General features: G+C 40.4%; 2 protein-coding genes across 6 annotated transcripts in view; both read left to right on the top strand.

Annotated features, from left to right (window-relative positions):
• LOC137992286 (putative leucine-rich repeat-containing protein DDB_G0290503) overlaps positions 1 to 8,648 on the top strand; it is a 66,410-nt gene extending 57,762 nt beyond the window's left edge. For 2 of the 3 annotated variants that reach the window (XM_068837561.1, XM_068837542.1), the window contains exons 68-75: positions 4,546 to 4,616; positions 5,035 to 5,137; positions 5,388 to 5,456; positions 5,912 to 6,019; positions 6,332 to 6,384; positions 6,463 to 6,487; positions 6,669 to 6,761; positions 7,437 to 8,648. In XM_068837561.1, the coding sequence (XP_068693662.1) occupies positions 4,546 to 4,616; positions 5,035 to 5,137; positions 5,388 to 5,456; positions 5,912 to 6,019; positions 6,332 to 6,384; positions 6,463 to 6,487; positions 6,669 to 6,761; positions 7,437 to 7,523 (609 nt within the window). In that variant the 3' untranslated portion in view covers positions 7,524 to 8,648. The remainder of the gene's footprint in view (positions 1 to 4,545; positions 4,617 to 5,034; positions 5,138 to 5,387; positions 5,457 to 5,911; positions 6,020 to 6,331; positions 6,385 to 6,462; positions 6,488 to 6,668; positions 6,762 to 7,436) is intronic. The other variant, XM_068837552.1, reaches the window with a different exon arrangement.
• Positions 8,649 to 12,728: 4,080 nt separating this feature from the next.
• LOC137975831 (EGF-like repeat and discoidin I-like domain-containing protein 3) lies at positions 12,729 to 24,477 on the top strand. 3 transcript variants are annotated; one of them, XM_068823046.1, is made up of 6 exons: positions 12,936 to 13,108; positions 20,982 to 21,156; positions 21,950 to 22,061; positions 22,799 to 23,256; positions 23,588 to 23,730; positions 24,020 to 24,477. In XM_068823046.1, the coding sequence occupies exons 1-6, from the start codon at positions 13,065 to 13,067 to the stop codon at positions 24,036 to 24,038; spliced, it is 951 nt and encodes a 316-aa protein (XP_068679147.1). In that variant the 5' UTR covers positions 12,936 to 13,064; the 3' UTR covers positions 24,039 to 24,477. The 3 variants fall into 3 exon arrangements, with proteins under 3 accessions (XP_068679137.1, XP_068679147.1, XP_068679129.1); XM_068823036.1 differs by lacking the exons at positions 20,982 to 21,156; positions 21,950 to 22,061; positions 22,799 to 23,256; positions 23,588 to 23,730; positions 24,020 to 24,477 and adding exons at positions 13,902 to 14,013; positions 14,363 to 14,799; positions 15,131 to 15,273; positions 15,887 to 18,936 and having other exon boundaries at positions 12,729 to 13,108; XM_068823028.1 differs by lacking the exon at positions 12,936 to 13,108 and having other exon boundaries at positions 20,737 to 21,156.
• The last annotated feature ends 58 nt before the right edge of the window (positions 24,478 to 24,535 follow it).

Genomic DNA, 24,535 nt, shown 5'->3' with positions numbered 1-24,535 from the left:
TTTTATCTCTCGACGTTTTAGTAGCTGTATTATCTGCGAATTCAGGGTGTTTCAGTGGTTTTGACATTAATTTAACACCGTACTCCCTCAAGGTTTGTTCACGCCTGAATCTGCATTCGGGAAGGACCAGGTTTCCCCCAGAAAGAGGTGTTTTTCCTGGCGGGCAGCAGGCGCGATTTACTCGAGGTCATACATTTCCTTTGTGGCGGTATTTCAATAAACGCAACTGGCGTCATGGCCTTAGCAGCAAGGGAACCTCAGTTTGAATCGCTTTTAATCCCATGGTATCAGTCAGCTTCCTATTTAACCAGAATATAGTTTTATCTGAGTCGTTGAGTTATTTGTATGCAGGGAATAGGGGAAACCGTTGCTTTGCCGATCGATTCATGCTTTGTTTATTGACTTTGTTCTTTGACTTGGCTCTTAAAGAGTTGACGACTTAATGGTTGTCTCTGCTGAAGGGGAAGATTTTGAACAATTTGACCTTTTATTCAGAATTGGTCTGTCACTTTTTAAAATAACGTTTCAGCTTCACAGTTATTTGACTGTTTACTGCAATAAACGAATCAAAACTGAGTGCCAGAGTTTGACTCAGACCATTTTGAAGTTGACCCAATTTAAGATGTCACATGGAACATGTGACTCACTTCGACTAATTTCTTGTTTGAACACTGGTGACGGAACAACAAAATCCCGAGATTCCAAACGCCACGTCGCGACTGTCCCCTGGATTGTCCAGGGGTTGCTAACCAGACCGTCCCTTTCTCAGCACTTGTGTCTTGAGGACGGACCATTAGAAACCTTATTGGGGTGGGGGAGGAGCGGAGTACAAAAAAGTACTTGTGCAAGGGAAAATTAAATGGAAAAAATTCAAGCACACCAAGTAACCCTAAAAAATATTCATGCACTGGCAAAATAAAATTCATACAAGGAAAATGTTAAGGGAAAAAAGTTATTGTGGCTCGAAAATTCCCTAATCCGTGCGTCACCGTTCAGCAAATACACTGCGCTAGAATGTTTTCCTACTTGGCCTACTTGATCTCAAGTAATGCACTGGAAAGCTGGTTTATTTACGAAGACTGGAGCGAGAGTTATTTCTTGATGTCATTCTGATTTCACAGTCTTGAGTCATAGGAAAACAGACCTAGACTCAGGTTGGCTCGCAGTCGCCATTCTCCAATTTACGATATTTCAAGTACAAAAATTACCCATTGAACGGCCTCTTCCTTTGAAGATAGAGCGAGTTCCAATCGAGTGTCGTAAAACCAAAACCAAAGGAATTACTTTGGCCAATCAAAAAGGACGGAGACAATCTGGTAAACCAATCAAAACTTAAAACAATTACACGTAGCCGACACAAAGCGCGGGAAAATATGCATGCGTGAGCCACGATTGGTTTTGGTTTCACTTCTGATTGGTTCAAAAAGTGGCGCGAGAACTCTCAACCAATCACCGAGTGAAGTAACCATAAACTAAAGCAATTACTATCGACACTCAATTGAAAACCGCTCTAAGTTGAATTTCATTAAAACCGGTTCACATTTAAAGAATCTATACCTCTTACTAACCTCGTTTTGTCGGTCCGTACTGTAAGTTACGGACCGAGTTTTTTCCCGTTGATTTATGGCCCAAGCGCGAAGCGCGCAGGCCATAAATCAACGGGAAAAACGTTTGTGGAGCAAGTCGTTAACTGTCGACACTGCTTTATAGTGATGATGAATCGCATTTTAAACAATAAAATACCGCATAAAATGAGTTTCTATTCAAGGGTGGCCACTTAATACAGGTAAAAATAACAAAGAAAGACAAACATAGCACTGCTACAGGGTGACCGCCCGATACGGGTAACAAATACAGCGTTTGTATGAGCGAAAAATCCGAACTTTGAAAACTGGCCGCTTAATACAGGGCCGTTATATACAGGTTCGACTGTAATTACAAGGTGAAAAATACAGCTAATTACAACGTGACGATAAAGAAAACACAAAGGCACAAATAAAGAAATGAATTGACTAAGAAGCCAATGACGGTTGAAATAAGAAATTTGTCTTGTGAGTGGAGGGTTCTCTTAATTGTTTTAACACCGATTCCAAACGTTTCTGTTATGGAATAAATGAGATCGTAAATCAGGGGAAGGTGTCATTTAATTCAATAAACTTTAAACACATTAAATATTTAATTGAAGCTTTATATCTCTCGCGATCTAAAAGGCTTTGTTTGCGACAAAAGCTGTATTTTAATGGTTCCCATTACCACTTGAAAATTGAGTGCTAAGGAGCTTTATCGTATTTACTTAAATCTAGGGTCTGTCATCAGACATGTTAAAAGTGTGAATGCCTAACTTGGATTGATGCAATCTTATATTTCCGCCAAAACAGATCGCCACCTTATAGTTCAATTTTAAACCTTTTGACGTTCGCCAAAATTATAGGGAAATAACAACTTTCTCGTTAGCTTTCCCATTCGAAAACACTGCAGCTGTGCGTTGTAGAAACAGGAAGATCATTCATCCAGACATTGAGTTCAAACTACAATGGCGCAAAGGGACGCGGACTCGGTCCGAAGCGGCGACAGTTCAGTTCTTCTGTGTAGTGGAGCGCCATTGCTTGGTTCTTTGACAAATCTGGATGGCTTTGGGAAGCTGCGTGGAGAATGCACAAATCCTGTTCACAATTGTCCGTGTTATGTTCGCTTTGAGTATCAACTAAGTTTTGCTTGCCTTAATTGCCATGGGCTTTGTTCTTCGTTCTCACATGTAAGTTAATGTGGAACCTTCATTTTGATCATGTTTATTAATTTAATCCTGATACAGTTAACATTTAAACCGTTTCTTTCTAATCGAGGGACACTCATCACCGAGTAGACAGTAGAGACCTTTAAATCATTGACCTTAATATATTCTCCGTGAAGTCAGTAGAGACCTTAAAATCTCTTCTTCAAGTTTAGTTTTTCAAACTTTTTCGTGATTGTTCCGACGTAATCAACCGAACTACGCATTAACCGAAATGATCAGTTTGCGGTGTTTAAAAATGAGAGAAAATCAAAATGCGTCGCCATGTGCTCACGTTTTCCATAGAACTTGAAATATAGTCATTTCGCGTGGCGGATTTGGTTAGAGTCTTGATCATTCATTCACTCTTTCAGGACACAGAAGACGCATTAAAGACACGCGGATGAATCTGCGTATGTCGGTTTTGCTTATGCTTTTGTCGTAAATGCACACCAGCCATTAATGTCCCGAGTGTCTAAGTTTTAATTATCTTTAGGCTTTGAAACACCACCTTCAGAGAAATAGGTTTCAGTTCCAGTAACCGCCATGGCCCAGTCGTTTGGGCGTGGGGTTTTTCATGCAGTTGCGCTGGATTCAACCCACCCCCTCCTCCGTCATCACCGGCTGGATTTTTCTTTGAAGGTTCAGACTGCAACTCTATCCGACCCTCTTTGCAATCCCTTCGAGGTTGCGTTGAGAAGGTTACCTTCGGACTGTGAAAGTGGAATGCCTGTGAACAAGTTTTAGCGTTTTATTTTTTTTCATTCTATGTTGAATGAAGTTGGGATAAATTCTTGTCCGGGTCAACCACTGGAGCAGTATTTTTTTTTCTCATAAGTCGCCGCACAGTAATAAAGAGATTGAGCATCGCGTATCTACTGCATGCAGACGCAAACAAAAAGGGTTTATGAAATAGACCGAATGCAAAAATGGCGGCCAAAAATGTATTCTATCGTTTATGTGCTAATTAGACTCACTAGCCTCGCTATCAAGCAACATCTCTTCTGTATTTTGTTCATGCAAACTAGGCTAGTGAGTCTAATTAGCCCATAAACGAAAGATGAAGTGATCCTCACACTTATAACGGGACGATTATATTTATGTAATTGTCTTTTTTTATAGAAACCTGAAAAGCTCAGGTGTCTCCAACTGCGATGTCAGTGTAAAGACTCTAATCAAGAGAAAATCAGGGGACAGAGAGGGAGGCTCAGGGCGTTGGCCGGGATATGTCATGTCCACGAAAGTTATTTTTAGAAGAGCGGAAGTCTGTCTTCCGAGACGTCCGCATCCAGTCTTGCCTCGCTCACAGGTTTTTAGTGAAAAGAAAAAATGGCGGCGCACGTGGAAGGCTGATGAATAACCATTTTCGTTCAAACATCAGACCGAGGTTGGCCTGCATGCGGACGTCTCGGAAGACAGACTTTCGCTAGAACAAAGACTTCCGATCGTCTAAAAATAACTTTCGTGGACATGACATATCCCAAGGGCTGGACCGGGAGCCTCCCTCTCTGTCCCCTCATTTTCTCTTGGTCTAATTCCCTTGGAGCCACCTGACCATACAAAAAATACAATTGCTGAAATTGTCTAGTTAAGTGTGAGGATTACTGGTACCTTTCGTCTATAACCCGGCCGTCTGCCGTTTCACGTATGTGATGCTGATTCTCTCTATTTATGTCTCCAAAACCATGTATCTTCTCAGTTTAAGGTCTTTGAGAACTTTAATTTCCAGATTTAACTATGACCTTTCAATGTTTATCTCCTTATCTTCTCCTTAGGCCTTACAATCCCATTCAACCCAACAACAAGTTCTTCTTCATCAACTTCGTAACCGTCTACAGGAATATGAGTGAGTGCTGATGCTTCTGTTCCTTTTAACGATAGGATTTTTCCCTCTCCAATTCGTCTTGAATCTGTGTGAAGATTCGTTTCAAACTCTCGAATCCTACGATGGTTCGATATTCGCCCATTCGCTTTTTGGCCGGCGTAAGTTGTTACTCTGTATTCACATCGCACTCTGATGAAAAATTGCTTAGATGCTCTGCTATCAATTACCTGTATTTTTCTTGGTTTCAAGGCCGGTCAAGTAGTCCTCGGGAAAAGAACGAAAGCAAATCAACATCAAACCTGGCTTTTTTTACGGTCTTTTCTTGGGAAAACCCAAATGATTCTAATCCTAAAACGAGTTTGGTGTTTCCTCAGTTGAAACAGCTGTATTTGTTCCCACACGCAAACTCGCTTTGTTTGTTGTATTTATCTCTTATCAGAAGCGAGCAAGACACCGAAGCCATGAGTAAGGCACATGCAATTGAAGATCTTCACAGCCGATTGAAAAACAACGTGGAAACCATCCAACAACTTAATCAGCAGGTGAGATGGCAGAGGCTCCGGGTTCACATATCACTAACTAGCCAGATGTTGGCTATTTGAATATTTATTGTTACATCATGGAGGCAAAGTTGCTGAGTAGCCAGAGTGCTTGCCTTGAGATTCAGAGATTCCTGCCTCAAGACACGTTCTGACCACTGGCTGAAGTTGTTCCTGGTGGTGCTGGGTTCATCTTCTGTCTGGGCTTCTGGGCTCCAGTTTCCATCTTTACCTTCTTGTTTCTTTCCTTTAGTTGAACACATTAAACAAGGAAAATCTACGACAGCGACATATAATAGACAGAGAGGCGGCGGCAAGGAAGGTAAATGGAACTTGATTTTTTTACTTTGATTTGCCGAGTTTTCAAATCAGTCTTTTCATTCGCATAGCGAGGCAGCAAAAATCTTAGTTAGGCTTATGGGGGTGTTTTGATCATGATGATTTACTTGAGTTTCATCACAGTTTATTTCGTCAATTACTATATTTTCCCGCTTCAAAAGCGTTACCTCCTTATCCTTCAAACTCCGACGCAGCAAAGGCTTATCTTTGACGTTCCTGTTCCAAAACTGGGTCCTTTAATTTCTTGTAGAAAAATGGCTATTTGCTCGGTGGTCTCAGTTTTTCAGTATTATTCGGTCCAGCGGAACGCTTGTCCAAGCCCTTTGATTGAATAGCTCGTTGACAATTACTAAATCAAATGCCCCCTCGCGATTCTCTCTTTTGAACGTATAGCTGTGTTCTGTAATGAATCAATACGTATTTTGTCCATTTTTTCAGGGCCTGCAACTTCAACTTGAGTCACGAGATCAGACAATCATGGCGCTGAAGGCCCAAGTGGAGTCTTATAAGTTTGCCGAGGTTCCCCACCGAGATACAGACAACATAGTAAGTTGTTCGATTAATAAGTGCTGCCCTCTTTGGCAAAGGCAGGAATTCCACTTACGCGGTAGTCTAGACGTCCTTTTGTTGGCGCATCATCCCAGGGTGGTTAAATTCTCGCAAATATTAGCAACTACAATCTGTTCTACAATAATAATAATAATAATAATGGCAAAAAACATAAATGATGGGATGGTGTCGCCTGTGTGCGGCTCCTGCGACAGAAAGAAATTGTGACGTAATCGCACAGGCCTAGTGTCAAAGTATCGTTCTCTGTTTTCTAATGTCAATGACATTTATATTTAACTGTATTTCTAGATGGACGCTTACGGGCTGAATGACTCTGCTTATTCTTCATTGGACAAAGGACTGTACGTAAAACTATGAAATTTACTACGAATCCTATAAACAACTTTAAATTGAACACGCTCTTTCATTTTCCTTTTCAGGCAAAAGTCGGCGCAAAAGGACAAGGTGAAAATTCCGGATTCTACTCTATTTCATTTTGAACTCTCCCTTTCATTTCGAATGCATTGGATGCACGTACAAAAATTCTGAAAAAAAGGCAACTTGGCCCTCTGTGGTGAAAATTCGTCTCCTTTACCGAATGGTATTTCGATGCGTATTTAACTACAACCAACTTTCTTCTATGCAGCTGCGGTCCTTAATGAAGAAAGAAATGGACAAAGCTGGTGTGAAGGACCCGCAAGTCCTAGACAAATCGTACTGGATTCAAAGAGTCGGTGAGGTATGGTTTGTGCATGAATACAAAAGCATGAAAGAAAAGCAAGCGCATTTGCGATGTGGCTGCACCGAAAGAATTTCTTTCCATCCGCGATGTATTGGCGTAATGTTGGCCTTGTGAGCTAACATGACACTGCTTAAACTGGATTTATCACGAGAGAGAACGGTAGCTTCCATTTTAAATAAGGTCTCCCGTCCACGATTATTAACGTCCCATTTTTTACATTACGTTCGGGTGGTTACTACCCTGCACTCAGTTGGTTTCTCCTACGCTTCCCGATAGAAAAAACCACTGCGAGCAACTGTTAATTCTTTGAGTCAGCCGCCCTCCAGCGCCAAGGACTAATAAATTAAATTTGAACCGTTAAAACGAGTTAGCAAACTTGTTTTGGCGCTTGCGCGTGTATTCATATACGTAACTCCTGTGTTTGAGCGAGCCTGCTGTGTAGTATTCCATACAAGGCGAAGCAAATGCATCACGTGGGGCGTGACGTTCTTCGCACACACTCGATGGAAATTTAACGGTAGCTCCAAGTGGTTCTCTCTCGGAAAGCGTAGTAGAAGCCAACTGCTCGCCGTGTACTAGGTGGTTACGTGTTTGGTCTCCGTTTGCAAAGAGATGTAGTTGTCGCCGGTTGACATGCCTTTGAAATTTGAAATACCTTTTTTCTCACACCAGCTTTCCATCCAACTCCAACAGAGCAGCGAATACTGGGCTCAAAAAGTACGAGATTTAACGACTCAGTTGGATAATCAAGAAACGTAATCAGAGGCTGAATATCTTAAAACATCGCGACTTAAATCTGGACAGTCAAGCTGATACACGTAGAAAAAGACCCTACTCTTAGAAACAGTGGTACATCGTGATCTCTGTTATCAGTGGAATCTGTTCGTTGATGGCCGCCCCCAACGCCGGGATACTGAAGTAGTTAGGTATAAAAATTAGTCTTCACAATTTCTGAGAAACGATTGATTTCGACAACATTTATCAATATTTAAGTTTTAACCTCGTGATTAGCCTTAGAAACGCAAATCAGGAAACCAATTTGTATTTTTTTTTAATTTTAATATTATTTTTGTCAGTTTCCGATAAAAGTAACTGACTGTTACACGGTTCCTCCAGTACTTTATCTCGCGCCCGCACACAGTTTTTTTTTTTTTTCATTGCAATGACTCTTTTCCTTTGAATTTGTATATCAAATTGTTTTATTATTGTTTCTTTATTTCTCTAACAGATTTATTCCTCAGCTTAAAGAAAATAATATATTTGGTGTGTTAATTCAAGTAAATGTGAAAATTTCATTTGTATAGAACGTTCATCTGCGTTTGCCGATGTACACGCGTAAGTTTGACAAATACATATCGTTTCCTTGAAAGAAATTCCCTTTTATTTATTCACAATATTGTTTTATTTTATGCCATAGAGTAAAGCTCTTTAATAAAAATTTTCCGTTTTCGCTTGATGCGAAAATAATATAGTTCAAACGAAGTTTCATTTTGCTGTTTAGTGCCAGTTCCTACAAGTTGAACACCAAATGCTCCCGCGTGCCTCCACTGGGGATCCTCAAAGGATCGCTCGTGCAGGTTCACTAACGTAGTTCTAAGTCTGTTCGCGAATATAAAGGAGGATTGGTCAAATGAGCCTGCATGTCTGTGTCAGGCTCCGTCTGGTTAACGATTCAATTTTATACACTGCATTTATTATGATATTATTAAAATTCAGGGCTCGAAATTGCGACCAATATAGTCGCATTTGCGACTAAATTTTTCCCTTTGCGACTAAAATATCTGGAGAAGTCGCAAATTTGCGACTTGTTGTCACCTTCGCTCTTTCGAAACAAAAGGGTTAGCAGTTGCCACTTTGCTGCTACTTTTGCTAAAATAAATAAATGACAAAATTATTTTTTTCTCGCTGTGAATTTCTCTGAAGATAGCTTAATTATAGAGTAATTTAGCTGCGATGTTACGTGCACAGCTCCATTCCTTTGATCATTCGCCATTTGTAGCGGTTTCTTTACACACAAGTATTGCGGGCTCATATTTTTTGGCTAAACCGCTGACAACACAATGCAGCGCGGCGATTTTGCGACTAAAATTTGCGAAATTGCAACTACATTTTCGTATCTTGGCGCAAAATTGCGACTGGATTTTTTCGTTAATTTCGAGCCCTGCGCAAACTGAAGCAAGGGTCTACAAATTATGAGCATGTGTATTGGGTTTCCGGGGCGAGTGTTTTTTTTTTTTTTGCCAAGTGCACCTACTTAGTACGTTCTTTTTTTCTTCTTTCTTTCTTATTTATTTATTTTTTTTCCCTTTTTTTTTTCTATAGTGGAAATCAATGTTAACAATCTGAAAGAAACAATTCAAAAACTTAACAGAAACATTATTAAGCACCCCTACTGGCAGGAGGCAACCAGTTGGCTATTTACATAGCGTGATAGAGTTGAATCCGGGAAAACCGGCAACACATCCAAACCAGAGGCAAGAACGGGATTTGAAGCCTGAGCAGCCGCATGCAAACCCAACGCCCTAACCACTGGACCACTCTGCCTCCCTTGCGTAAAATTTCTACTCGTAGTCGTACTTGTTCTGATACTTCAATTAAACCGCTGATGCACTGAAAAGAAAAAAGCGCATCATACTGGTTTACCGGGACAAGTGCTAGGATCACTTCCCCCTTTCCTCTGTGGGCCGCACTGCAGATATATACGTTTCATACAAAAATTGTTTAAGGAGGCTCCAATGGGTTTCAACACTTAAAAGACTCTCTTTTTAGATCGAATAACGCTACAACACTGTATCACGTAACAGCAATGTTATGGTACCATATGAAACACCGATTAGTTCCAAACTAGACGCTCGGTGAGCGTACACTGGGTTGTCTGTGGTACGTGCAACGTTCCAGGCAATTTTTTCAAGTCGGGGGTCATTAAGACCATTTAAGGGGTCACCCAGAAGTCATACTAGCAGAGGCTCTTTGGCTCACTCGTTCATACGACGGAACAGATCCTTTTCTGAGGTTAAAAACCTGGCTACCGGCCTATTAATTAATCATTTGTCACAAAGACGAAATTGCTGTCATCTTGAGAAAAAATAGACACGCATTGCTTACCTGTGGTAGTGAAGTAACACAGCGCTTTATTCCATATTGTCAACTGCGCTGCGTTTTGTCTTCCAGGAGATTCAAGTTGTCTTTGCGTAATATGTAGCTCTAATATTGCACGATATTGTTTTGGTATTGTATATCATTGTAGTGCAATGGTAAAAGTCTTAGGTAAATAGCCCCCTGAGAAAACATGTGGTTACTAGCAAAGTACTGAACCCAGAAAGATTGAAGAAAATAAAAAGGAATCGAGAAACATTGGCGTCTGGGCTGACACGTTGATCATTTTCAAGTTCCCGCACAACTTCTTTTCACCACAAGTTTAAGCGTGCGATCTGAGCATCTGACAACGGTGGCCCATAGCGACAAAACACTTCCCAGAATGCCAAAACACTTCCTAGAGTGCCAAAACACTTCCCATAATCCAAAAACACTTCCTAGAATCCGAAACACTTCCCAGAATCCGAAACACTTCCCAGAATCCAAAACACTTCACAGAATCCAAAACACATCCCAGAATCCAAACCTCATCCCAGAATTCAAAACACTTTCCACACTACAAAACAACTACCGGACGAATAGGTGAGGCCTGGTTACCTGACAAGCTGTCGACCATGCTCGTTGAACAGCAATATACGAGAAAGAGAGAACATCACTATGAAGTTCCCTGCTGTGATATTATTACTGCTTCAGATTATAGCTCATAGTGTAGGATTACCAGACTGTACTTGTGTGGAAACATTCAATTCCGTCGAGGAATGTGTAGCTGCCTACTGGAGGAAAGGATATCGATATGCGGCCATCTTAATCTTCTTTTCGATTTATCCTGGCATTCACTGGACCCTGAGACAACTGAAATACTTTATAAACCACAAGCTAGGTTTGCGGAGAAAGGGGAATCAATCCACCAGCCACAAGCTTCCCCTATGGGCTGTCCCTATGGGCCACCATACCCAGTATCCATATTAAAACAACTCTATTACAATGTTATCTTTCCCTATTTAAATTATAGACTCGAGCTGGGGATCTGCAGCTAAAACTAGATTATCAACTTTAAAAACTAAACAAAATAAATGCATTCGTATCATGTTTTTTGCCAGTAGATATGAATCTGCTACCCCATATTTCTTTCAACCTTTTACAAATTTTAAAACTAGATAATCTCTTTAAACTCAAGTTGTCAATTCTTGTTTTTAAAATTAATGCCTCCAAGGAAACACTGCCACCATCCTTCACTAACCTTATAAAGCATGTCACCGATATCCATCCTTATAATACAAGGTATGCTGCAGCTCAAAATTTATACAGGCCAGTTTCCAGAACTAATTATGGACTATCTCGATTTGAGGCAATATGAGCTCGGTTATGGGAAACAATACCTATCAACATTAAGTCTGCAACATCTTCACGTCTTTTTAAAACTCAATTTGTCCAGTACTTGCTCTCTACTCAGGGATAGGTCCTCCACAATTATTTCTAACTTTGATTACTAATGCTGCCACTTCTTTAAACATATTCTTGTAACATACTTATGTAAGTTACATGTATCCTATGTCTTTCTTTTTCTAATTGCATTTTTTTTCTTAATTTTTATTTAATTTAATTTGTTGCTCTTTTTCTTTCTTTTTTTTTTGTTCATTAGAGGGGAAAAATTAAGAAAGAAAAAACAAACAAACAAAACTTAGACCTTGTAATAATGTCTCATATGCAGTGGCCAACTCGAAAGCTTTCGCTCCTTTGGCCACTGTGCACCCACATTGCAAAAAATTATATTTCTATCCTCAGTTTTTTCCGAATTTTGTCTTATATACCAGTATAATCGCTATAATTAGTCAAAATATCAATGTGTGCAATCAAGATTCCTTCCTTCCCCGGGAAGGGGGGTACTGCCATATATGGACTATATAGGTATGTGCCGCTGTGAAGGGTATGGTTTTCAAGCAGTTTACTCTAGGATAGAGTATATAAATCATAGCCTTTCGGTCTAGAATAGGGTATCATTTTTCACGAAACTGACCAGTCGGTTGAGGATTTTATCAAGACTAAGGAAACCAGAAATTCCCACTCAAGAATATAAAAAAATGAAATCGGCAAAGTTTAAGTTTACATAACTCAGCCTCAACAGTGTCAATAAATGGCTGCCATGAAACACCTCCAGGTATTATTAACTGTCAAGAATCGGAATTTAGGCGGAAATCGGTGGCAGTTTACTCTAGTATACAGTAGCAAAATTCAGCTGAACTAGCTCTGGTATAGGCTAAGGGTTCCACGGTCCCAGCGGCACATCCCCACCCCCAGAAATTTCTAAAGGGCCCCCCCCCCCCCCCCCCGGGCTTCCTTCCTTCTATATATAAAGGGTGATAACCGCATATGTAAATGCTTTTGCGAACCTAAAAGCCTTTCAGTTTGGCTCCTGGACGAAGTAAACAAAATAACCGTTCATATGAAATGGAACAAAAACGAACAGTCAGAAAATTTCGTGATGAAAAAACCAGTAACTAGATCATAGATGACTTACTTTTTCAAAAAATTAGAGCAATAGTTTTTGGAGTCACAGAGTAACTATATAGAGCAGAAATTCGAGACACTTATTGTATGATCACTGAAATAATTTTTTATCAGCACTATTATCGCGTTTCTTTGTTGAATCAGCTTTATTTCCGGAATCAAGAAAAGTTATGGATAAAATGAACAAATCAGATTAATTTGACAGATGTCTTTCAGCTCTGTCTTCTGAACTATATTCTTAGCCACTATCTCCTCCCTTTTCTGTCTCTAAATTTGCTTTTTAGTGCCGCAATTACGACCTCCTTGTTTGCTGAGCTGCAAAATTTAACAAGTGTGTGTGCACGAAATCATACGATTCTCTCTGATTTCTCAAAATCAACATGGACTACACCGTGACTAAGGCCTTCGTGTTACTTTTTGGCTGTTTTTGTATCCTTATTCCTCAAATAATATCCCGGGATTCCACGTTTTTGTCCTCTTCCTCCACGTCTCGAGCTAATCGCAGACTTAAAGGATTCACTTTTAAGTCACTTCGAGTCGACAGCGTGGTATCATGTGGGCTGAGATGTCAAAGGGACTCTCGTTGCGTCTCGTTAAATTTTGTTCAAACGTTGAGTTCAGACCAAGGCAAGATAACAAACGTTTGCGAACTCAACGAACGAGAAGCAGTTTCCAACTCTGGGAACTTGGAATACGATGAAGAATCCGTTTACATTCAATTGTTCGACGAAAAGGCGGAGGTGAGTAATCTTTTTCTGGGATTCTGGATAGAACTGTTATTTTTTGTCTCTTAAACTTGCCTCAGTCCTTAATTCAAGCAAAGTCAGCTTATAAAGCTAAGGGTCGCCCGTGTGATCTCCAGATAGTATGATACATTGTTAAGCTAGGCGAATAAATTATGCATCAGCAGGGTTTTCCCAGTTCTGAAAAAGGTCAGTAAATAACTAAGGACAATGAATCGACAAATGGGTCGCCTTTCTAGAATACTGTCCTTAGACACTTCTACACAGCGTTAAAAGTACAATGAGTTGTTTCTCCACTCAGGACTTGGCTATTCAGGAGTAAGTTATAAGTTGTTTTAAACTGTCATGGCTTGAAAAACGGGCTCTGCGGTTCAGTCCTTATCCGTGAGGACTTGAAACTCTGACCATTTGCAGATGTAATTACAAGGGCAGGACTTTCTCTTTATTTCTTTTGAGGTCCCGTGTGTTTATCCAAGGATCTGAATCCGCGACTTTATTTAATTAAATATAGATGGCTAACCTTACATGCCTTCAATGAAATGCTGCTACACCACACAGAATTGCGGCAACTGGGAGGGAAATCGATGTATATATCTATATCTTCATTATTATTCCAGTTACAAAGTGAGATAAAAGAACGGCTCGGCTACATATTGGCAAAAATTTGTAGATACGGACTTTTGTGCTGTGAACTATTACTTATACATTTGACAGACCGTTTGTTTTGATATCAAATCACGTCCTTAATTTATTGAAGCAGCTGTTCTTGCTTTCATTTTTCTTGGTATAGCGTGATTGTCAGCTGACCGATTGCTTGAACGGGGGCTCGTGTGTTTTCGCAGAGGAATTGAGAGCTTTTAGGTGCTTGTGCAAGGATCCTTGGACCGGACAATATTGCCAAGGTAATCGTTACATCTTCACAACTGGTCAGAACATCTGGGTTGGCGTAGGTACGAGGGATGGGGATAACCAGCTACAATTGAAAAGTAAATTTCAAGGGAGGCGCTTTTCTCTCGCCAATGTTTTGGTCGTCGTATTCAAAAAAATGTTTTGATCCTGTTAGCGATGGGATATAGGAAGAAAGGGCAGAAAATCCAGCTTAATTACACCATAAAGTTGACTGATTGGACCAATAGCAACTTAATCACGGTTATAACACTGATAACAAGCATTCTTTATAATTTGGAAAGACGAAGCAAGGTTACTAAGATTTATTAGCATCTAAGCCATTTCTGTCTTCTACTTGCTTAGAGTGTACAGAAGCCCTCGGTATGGAAAGCAAAGCCATTAAAGATTTTCAAATAAGTGCCTCATCGTCACTGGACGACGTTTATGGAGCACAGTTCGCCAGGTTACATTTAAAGTGGTGTGGACGAAGACCAACAGGGAGGCTGTGCCAAGGAGTGAGACCATCAAGCCACCCAGGCCAAGGAGGGAAGCCACAAGGATGTAAGCCACCAGGGAGTGGACATAAACCTATGGCCCGTGCCTGGGTGGCTGGTGACAGCGATAAAAATCCGTGGCTTCAAGTGGACCTTGAAAATACGATAGGGGTGATAGGTATAGCAACGCAGGGAGGAAGCTCTAGAAATGGCCCAGGATGGGTCACAAATTACAAAATTCAATATCGGGAAGCAAGTTGGCAGCCCTTCAAGATTTACAAGAAAAATGGCGACAGGTCGGAAACGGTAAGAATGGATTTTTCTTTTTCTTTTAGTTTGAGAGAAAGGTGACGTTTCTGTCAGCTGAAAATCGCCACTGTAGGTGCAAAACAGAACGAATATTTAGGGGCTAAGACGCAATGGGTTCGATTTTATGTCCAAGTTAAGAAGACCTCAGTCGTATAATTAAATAAACTCATTTTCATAGCCTCTCTTTTTATCTATTATTTACTTGTTATCCACTATGCTGTTGACTGAATACATATCCCGTAAGAACCGATTTTATGTAAAAGTTACTTGAATATAAGCTCATTCACATAGAGACTTCGCTATATAAATTTTAAAACTTTTTCATTAGACCTTTCAAGGAAACACGGACGAGCGTTCAGTGGTGTATAAGGAGTTCAACCCTATGATCGTAGCTCGCTACATTCGAGTTCTTCCTGTCTACTGGTTCTGTCATGCATCCATGAGGATTGAGCTGTATGGTTCTTGTAAAAGGTAAAAAAGTGAATTTAGTTTTCTAGACTGCAACTTACCATAGAAACTTTGATAGTTCTATGACTACTAATTAGTGGCTGCCTGGAGAACATACGAGAGCGTTGCAGGGCCAGATCCGAAAAGTCCCAAAGGAAAGGACCAATCCCCTCCCATCCCCACCCCCTCTACGAAAATGCACGTCAGTTGAAATGTCTGAGATGCTGCTAACTACACCAAAGTAATTATCAATCCGCCTGATGCACAGTACAATTCAAAAACAGGGTCATCACTTTTTTCGTGAAGACTAGACTAAGAGGACACTAAAGTGACATTTAATGCCTGTATTTCTGGGCACGAGTGATGTTGAAGTTGGGGGGAAACGTACAGAAAACGTTAGGCCCTTTGTTATGTTTCACTAAACGGTGCATGTATTTCTAGACATGCAGAACAACTCAGGTAGTGGTACTGAGACAAGGACAGAAGGCTTCCCATCCCACCCCTCCACAACCAATGAAATTCAAATACAACAGAAGTTACGTTTGAAATTTAAATATTAATCCAAGATAATTTGTAGCTTTCCATCATTCGCTGTCACGCACAAAGGATGTCAATGACTTGTACTCCTTTCTTTCAGTATCGGCCGAAAAGTCTAAAGCCCACGAAGAGATAATTGATAAGGAAATCTGGTTCCTGGATTCTTTGTAAAGGACTTAACCGAGGGAGTTCAAGCGACGACGCTGGAAAGCGAATAAGAATTCTCCGATGGAATCACTCGCGGATTTTTCTTTTATTTATTACAAATATTTAGCTTCGCATTTACGTGAAATAACATACGGCAAACGGCAATTACATGTAAGCAGCTGCTCGTCTTAAAAGGATCATTGAAAATTCAGTTGCTTTAACTTGCTTCTCTCCATGGAGAATTTTTTCGATATGTGAAGCTAACAGGGAGGAATTTAACTAAAATCAAAGAATTTTCTCTGATTTTTTTTTTTCAAAACGCAAATTTCAGACTGGCGATTGCCTTTTTTGCGCTAATGCGTACTACCTTATCATAGGAAATTAACGCGAATTTGAACATTTTGCGTTAATTTAAGTCGTGTTAACTTGTGTTAACGTTAATTTCCCCGCTGTTAATTAAGTTGCGCGGTACTTTTCGCAACCTTAATTACCATAATTTTTCCCCAAAGCTGTGGCAAACTCTAGAGATTCTTGTCACCTAGCCAAACATTAAGCACTTAATGACTGGTCCCAAGGGAAACAGTGAGTTTTGTTTCCCCGAGACCTCAATGAACATTCAGGCTCGAGGGGAAAGAAAACTCACTGTTTCCTGAGGGGCCAGTCATTAAGTGTTTTGTTATACCTCCCAACTCAAAATATAGAGTTTGAAATCGTTTAGCTGCCATGACTGCGTAAAAATTATTTGCTTGACGCGGCTGGCATACAAATTTCCCGCGGTTTCAAGATGCATGACCTGATCACGTGCAAGTCCAAAGTTCAAGGTGTCGTTTCCCTAGGGCGTCATTAGGGCCGATTTACACGGTACGATTTTGTCGCATGCGACAACGGCTTACGACAGGCCCACGACATGATTTACGATTGTTGTGTACGTCTGGAAAAATGTCGTAGCATTTTAAAACATGTTTTAAAACGCTGCGACAATCGTAAAGTCATGTCGTAGGCCCGTCGTAAGCTTGTCGCATGCGACAAAATCGTATCGTGTAAATCGGCCCTTAGGGAGCTTTAGCAACGACGACGGGAACGGCAAGGAGAACGTCATGTAAAAACATAAATTCACGTTATTGCGATCCCTTCGCGACTATTCCAAGCCTTTTAATATGACAAAGGTGTGGCAGTCCCTCAGGAATGAAACCGTTACGAGCGGCGCTTAATTTAGGGGAGAAAAACCAAATTTTATCTCCAAGTGCTGACGTTCTCCATAACACCTCAAACTTGGCAATTTCACGTTGTTGCTTTGCTGACGACGGCAAAGAAATGGACAAAAATGAAAAAAGCACGTGCAGGGCGTGCAAAGCTATTGTTTTTGCCCACTGAATATGCAAATTTGTAAGGTTCTCGTTGCCGTCGCCGTTGTCGTTGCTAAAGCTCCCTATTGAGTTTTGTTCGCCCTAGGACGTCATTGAGTTTTGACTAATGGCACGTGACACGTTCTCCTCCAATCAGGAAACGTATTTGAGTTGGGAGGTATAACAATATATTTTATTTGCGCATGCACTTTATTTCTTAAAAACATTTAACAAATTTTGTAAAAACGGTTAAAAATACACGGTTAGAACTGAATACGCGACGTTTCGAAATTCTCGGACGTCATTTATCAAGTGATCTGTGTGATACAGATTATGTCGGTTATACAGCCCGACACCTTCCTTCATCAATGCACTGCAGAACACAAGTATTCAGCTATCGGTAAACACCTTTTGGAAGTGCACGGTGACAAAAATCTTCTTCATGAGGGCCAATTTCGTGTTCTTAAGAAGTGCCACGTTAAATTTGACTGCCTGGTTCACGAAATGCTATTTATCAGAGAACTGATGCCTATCCTTAACACTCAAGAGTGACTCCATCATACGGTGCTACACTCTTTGTTAGCTTGTAGCACATTTTTATGTCACCTTTTTTCTTAATAAACTATTGTTTTGTTTTGTTTTTTTTTTTATTTATAATGACGTCTGAGAACGTCGAAACGTCGTGTATTTTTTAACCGTGTAATTTTAACCGTTTTTACAAAATTTCTTAAGTGTTTTTAAGAAATGAAATATTTGCTTGCGACTAGGATTTTTATGCCTTCCACTTGGCTGCGCTGCCGTAGTCTGCATAGTTGGTGGTATTGTGTACCGGTCGAGTGTACCGGTCGACTGGTACAGCAGCTCCGCCGCCAAATCTCCCTCGCCTAGTACACAATACCGCCAGCTATGCAGGCTAGCGCTGCCGGTTAGTCATGGTTTTTGCATATGTTTTACTAGTGCGTGACAACATCCGGGCATTACAGGGGGTTAGGGTTTATGCAATCGGTAGTACCCCTTTTTTAGGACCCATGACACGTGAGTTGTGTAAGCGTGGGCATTCACTTCAGCTACTCTTTGAGTCAAGAAGTGTTTTAATTCCCACCTCCTCTCCTTTGTCCGCCTCTAAATGCCTTGATGTTGTGATTTGTTAAGCATTGTTGCGTTTTTGGAGCCCTCACCTTTACTGGGCCAGGAATAATTTGTTCAATATTGTATATATAAGATTTAATTTGCAAATTAGCAATTTATTAAAGCGGCTATGGGTTTTTGCCCATCGCCAATTATTCCAAATTGGTATATGTTTTATTAATGTTGTTTGGTCTCAGTAAACGAGCATCGGATAAAGCAGCACCTTGTATGTATTGTTTAACAGCCGAGGGAAAGGCATAAAAGTTTTTTTGCAATTTTTCATAGCTAAATGTTATAAAAAGTCGCGCTTCTTTAATGCGTTTTATTTCACACCAATATTTCACATTAGTAATCGTTTACTGTACTTCAACTGCAATTTCTTTGTGTTCTGAACAAATTCTTTTTTGAGGAGTGTAGCAGACGCGTTCATTTCCCACCCTCTCTTTCGCGTTAATTTCCTTCATTGGGAAGCAAAATTCCCTTCAAATCACGATAATTAAAGTTGCGTTAATTTCAAATACGGTAAAAGGTAAAATTTCTCTATTCGCCCCAAGTTCCCGCGTGTCTCACGTTCGGTTAGATGGATACGGAAGCTTTACTGACTTCAGGACATGTTCACCACACTTACCTACTGCAGAAATACTCACAGCAGTACAATATTATTATTAAAAACGAGAGGCTACGAGTAGCCTACACTTTGTTTGAAGGATTCTTAGCGGATTTCCTTCTAAGTGTTTTTTGTTATGCTACAAAATATTAACCACGTGAGATGTGTTACCGAGTAATACGATAACCGGATATTGCGTAAACGAAAACACAAAAAAACTCATGTTCGGTAACACGCACGAATGTTTAATAAATAATTTCCCCCTAGTTTGCGACGCAGCCTTCCGTGGTCTAGTGTTCATCGCGATCGCCACACCCCTGGATAAGTGTCGTGCTATTTTGCAGGTCGGTACTATCCTTACCTTAAGTGCGCAATTATAGGAATAAATGAGCACGAATAGACTTTTTCAAAGACGAACAAAATTGCGCGAGCCCTATGGGTTCATGCAACTTGTAGTCTGAAAAAAAAAGTTACGAGTGCTTGTTTACTCCAAATTGCACTAGAAAAATCGTGTGATTACTAAAAAATTATAGAGGTGAAAAATGTCGAGAAAGCCCGTTGTAATTAAGTGGAAGCAACGCACGCGTGATCACGCAAAAATTGCGTCATCCAGGGGTAGTATTTGATTGGCTATCTGTGGGTTTCTTTAATGAGTGACCAACTGGAATGCCTGGTTTTTTACGTCTCTCTCGTTAGGGATGGACTCACCTGCCATTCACCCCTTGGTGAAGGGCGTTGTCGAAGGTGCCCGAAGGAAGCTTGCGGGGCCCGTCCAGCCCAAGCAGCCGTTGAAGCATGACTCTATTGCTGAGATTACCTTAAGCTTGAACTCTGCTTCTGCATCTTTAGCAGAAATTCGCTTTTTGTTTATTCTTTTAGTGGGATATGGGGGTGTTTTTCGTATTAGAGAAGTTTTGGTTAGGGGTCCAGTAGGAGGGCCAGGCAGCCGTAGCCTACTTTGGTTCCTACCCAGATTTCCTGCGCCAATCTTGGTGAGATTTTTTCTGGCCTCCAAGTGTCCGCTGCGGCGGATACGTGCTCGGCTTGCCTTTCATTGCATGCGCTGGGGTATCCAACCCCCGGGGAGTGTTGTGTTTTGCTTATTTTTGAGTCTGTAATAAAGACAGTGCTGGTTACCGCGGCACACTGCATAATTCTCCATATCGTTGTTGTATTTTTGTTGTTTCTATGGTACGGTAAATAGCACAGAAAGGGTGATAACCGCATATGTAAATGCTTTTGCGAACCTGAAAGCCTTTCAGTTTGGCTCCTGGACGAAGTAAACAAAATAACCGTTCATATGAAATGGAACAAAAACGAACTGTCAGAAAACTTTGTGATGAAAAAACCAGTAACTAAATCATAGATGACTTACTTTTTCAAAAAATTAGAGCAAGAGTTTTTGGAGTCACAGAGTAACTATATAGAGCAGATGTTCGAGACACTTATTGTATGATCACTGAAATAATTTTTTATCAGCACTATTATCACGTTTCTTTGTTGAATCAGCTTTATTTCCAGAATCACGAAACGTTATGGGTAAAATGAACAAATCAGATTAATTTGACAGATGTCTTTCAGCTCTGTCTACTGAACTATATTCTTAGCCACTAACTCCACCCTTTTCTGTCTCTAAATTTGCTTTTTAGTGCCGCAATTACGACCTCCTTGTTTCCTGAGCTGCAAAATTTAACAAGAGTAATTTCGAACCAAGAACTACACTGTACTTGGTCAAGTGTGCGTGCACGAACATACTATTCTCTCTGATTTCTCAAAATCAACATGGACTACACCGTGACTAAGGCCTTCGTGTTACTTTTTGGCTGTTTTTGTATCCTTATTCCTCAAATAATATCCCGGGATTCCACGTTTTTGTCCTCTTCCGCCACGTCTCGAGCTAATCGCCGACTTAAAGGATTCACTTTTAAGTCACTTCGAGTCGACAGCGTGGTATCATGTGGGCTGAGATGTCAAAGGGACTCTCGTTGCGTCTCGTTAAATTTTGTTCAAACGTTGAGTTCAGACCAAGGCAAGATAACAAACGTTTGCGAACTCAACGAACGAGAAGCAGTTTCCAACTCTGGGGACTTGGAATACGATGAAGAATCCGTTTACATTCAATTGTTCGACAAAAAGGCGGAGGTGAGTAATCTTTTTCTGGGATTCTGGATAGAACTGTTATTTTTTGTCTCTTAAACTTGCCTCAGTCCTTAATTCAAGCAAAGTCAGCTTATAAAGCTAAGGGTCGCCCGTGTGATCTCCAGATGGTATGATACATTGTTAAGCTAGGCGAATAAATTATGCATCAGCAGGGTTTTCTCAGTTCTGAAAAAGGTCAGTAAATAACTAAGGACAATGAATCGACAAATGGTTCGCCTTTTTAGAATACTGTCCTTAGACACTTCTACACAGCGTTAAAAGTACAATGAGTTGTTTCTCCACTCAGGACTTGGCTATTCAGGAGTAAGTTATAAGTTGTTTTAAACTGTCATGGCTTGAAAAACGGGCTCTGCGGTTCAGTCCTTATCCGTGAGGACTTGAAACTCTGACCATTTGCAGATGTAATTATAAGGGCAGGACTTTCTCTTTATTTCTTTTGAGGTCCCGTGTGTTTATCCAAGGATCTGAATCCGTGATTTTATTTAATTAAATATAGATGGCTAACCTTACATGCCTTTAATAAAATGCTGCTACACCACACAGAATTGCGGCAACTGGGAGGGAAATCGATGTATATACCTATATCTTCATTATTATTCCAGTTACAAAGTGAGATAAAAGAACGGCTCGGCTACATATTGGCAAAAATTTGTAGATACGGACTTTTGTGCTGTAAGCTATTACTTATACATTTGACAGACCGTTTGTTTTGATATCAAATCATGTCCATAATTTATTGAATCAGCCGTTCTTGCTTTCATTTTTCTTGGTATAGCGTGATTGTCAGCTGGCCGGTTGCTTGAACGGGGGCTCGTGTGTTTTCGCAGAGGAATTGAGAGCTTTTAGGTGCTTGTGCAAGGATCCTTGGACCGGACAATATTGCCAAGGTAATCGTTACATCTTCACAACTGGTCAGAACATCTTGGTTGGCGTAGGTACGAGGGATGGGGATAACCAGCTACAATTGAAAAGTAAATTTCAAGGGAGGCGCTTTTCTCTCGCCAATGTCAGTTTGGTGGTCGTATTCAAAAAAATGTTTTGAGCCTGTTAGCGATGGGATATAGGGAGAAAGGGCAGAAAGGGCAGAAAATCCTGCTTAATTACACCGTAAAGTTGACTGATTGGACCAATAGCAACTTAATCACGGTTATAACACAGGGGCACCCAACGAGAATATAGTTCAAAACCACTTAAACATAGCATTGTTAAACGTATTTTATTATTTAAACGGTAGATATAGGCATATTTGTATCCCCTAAAAAGTTTTTGTCTGTTCGGATTCCCTAGCTGAAAGTCTAGTGATCCGAAAATTATAGGGATCAAAACTTACCTTTTCGAAAATTTCCGCCAAAAAAAAAGGCTCCCGAAACTTCTAGGTGACCTTTTTAGGGTAAAAATCCGTTAAAATGGGCAATTATACCATGTTTTAGATGTTAGATGTTTTACCATGTTTTAGAAATTTTACAACAAATGTTGCGAAAATTCTGGATCTCAAATTGTCTTCCGAACAGATATTTTCCGAAAATTAACGTTGGGTACCCCTGATAACAAGCATTCTTTATAATTTGGAAAGGGTAGTAAGATTTATTAGCATCTAAGCCATTTCTGTCTTCTACTTGCTTAGAGTGTACAGAAGCCCTCGGTATGGAAAGCAAAGCCATTAAAGATTTTCAAATAAGTGCCTCATCGTCACTGGACGACATTCATAGAGCACAGTTCGCCAGGTTACATTCAAAGTGGTGTGGACGAAGACCAACAGGGAGGCTGTGCCAAGGAGTGAGACCATCAAGACACCCAGGCCAAGGAGGGAGGCCATCAGGCCAAGGAGGGAAGCCACAAGGATGTAAGCCACCAGGGAGTGGACATAAGCCTATGGCCCGTGCCTGGGTGGCTGGTGACAGCGATAAAAATCCGTGGCTTCAAGTGGACCTTCAAAATGCAATAGGGGTAATAGGTATAGCAACGCAGGGAGGAAGCTCTAGATTTGGCCCAGGATGGGTCACAAAATACAAAATTCAATATCGGGAAGCAAGTTGGCAGCCCTTCAAGATTTACAAGAAAAATGGCGACAGGTCGGAAACGGTAAGAATGGATTTTTCTTTTTCTTTTAGTTTGAGAGAAAGGTGACGTTTCTGTCAGCTGAAAATCGCCACTGTAGGTGCAAACCAGAACGAATATTTAGGGGCTAAGACGCAATGGGTTCGATTTTATGTCCAAGTTAAGAAGACCTCAGTCGTATAATTAAATAAACTCATTTTCATAGCCTCTCTTTTTATCTACTATTTACTTGTTATCCACTATGCTGTTGACTGAATACATATCCCGTAAGAACCGATTTTATGTAAAAGTTACTTGAATATAAGCTCATTCACATAGAGACTTCGCTATATAAATTTTAAAACTTTTTCATTAGACCTTTCAAGGAAACACGGACGAGCGTTCAGTGGTGTATAAGGAGTTCAACCCTATGATCGTAGCTCGCTACATTCGAGTTCTTCCTGTCTACTGGTTCTGTCATGCATCCATGAGGATTGAGCTGTATGGTTCTTGTAAAAGGTAAAAAAGTGAATTTAGTTTTCTAGACTGCAACTTACCATAGAAACTTTGATAGTTCTATGACTACTAATTAGTGCCTGCCTGGAGAACATACGAGAGCGTTGCAGGGCCAGATCCGAAAAGTCCCAAAGGAAGGGACCAATCCCATCCCACCCTCCACAACCAATGAAATTCAAATACAACAGAAGTTACGTTTGAACTTTAAATATTAATCCAAGATAATTTGTAGCTTTCCAACATTCGCTGTCACGCACAAAGGATGTCAATGACTTGTACTCCTTTCTTTCAGTATCGGCCGAAAAGTCTAAAGCCCACGAAGAGATAATTGATAAGGAAATCTGGTTCCTGGATTCTTTGTAAAGGACTTAACCGAGGGAGTTCAAGCGACGACGCTGGAAAGCGAATAAGAATTCTCCGATGGAATCACTCGCGGATTTTTCTTTTATTTATTACAGATATTTAGCTTCGCATTTACGTGAAATAACATATGGCAAACGGCAATTACATGTAAGCAGCTGCTCGTCTTAAAAGGATCATTGAAAATTCAGTTGCTTTAACTTGCTTCTCTCCATGGAGAATTTTTTCGATATGTGAAGCTAACAGGGAGGAATTTAACTAAAATCAAAGAATTTTCTCTGATTTTTTTTTTTCAAAACGCAAATTTCAGACTGGCGATTGCCTTTTTTGCGCTAATGCGTACTACCTTATCATAGGAAATTAACGCGAATTTGAACATTTTGCGTTAATTTAAGTCGTGTTAACTTGTGTTAACGTTAATTTCCGCGCTGTTAATTAAGTTGCGCGG

This window comes from Montipora foliosa, chromosome 1 (genome assembly GCF_036669935.1).
Source record: "Montipora foliosa isolate CH-2021 chromosome 1, ASM3666993v2, whole genome shotgun sequence".
NCBI lineage: Eukaryota > Metazoa > Cnidaria > Anthozoa > Scleractinia > Acroporidae > Montipora > Montipora foliosa.
The sequence above is the reverse complement of the archived record's forward strand: the minus strand, read 5'-3'. Positions and strand labels throughout refer to the sequence as shown.

Excerpts from the sequence above, each read along its gene's own strand:
- LOC137975831 (XM_068823028.1), top strand. The coding sequence starts at position 20,797 with ATGGACTACACCGTGACTAAGGCCTTCGTGTTACTTTTTGGCTGTTTT. Across the intron at positions 21,157-21,949 it reads TGTTCGACAAAAAGGCGGAG|CGTGATTGTCAGCTGGCCGG; the intron begins GTGAGTAATCTT and ends TTCTTGGTATAG. Across the intron at positions 22,062-22,798 it reads GACCGGACAATATTGCCAAG|AGTGTACAGAAGCCCTCGGT; the intron begins GTAATCGTTACA and ends CTACTTGCTTAG.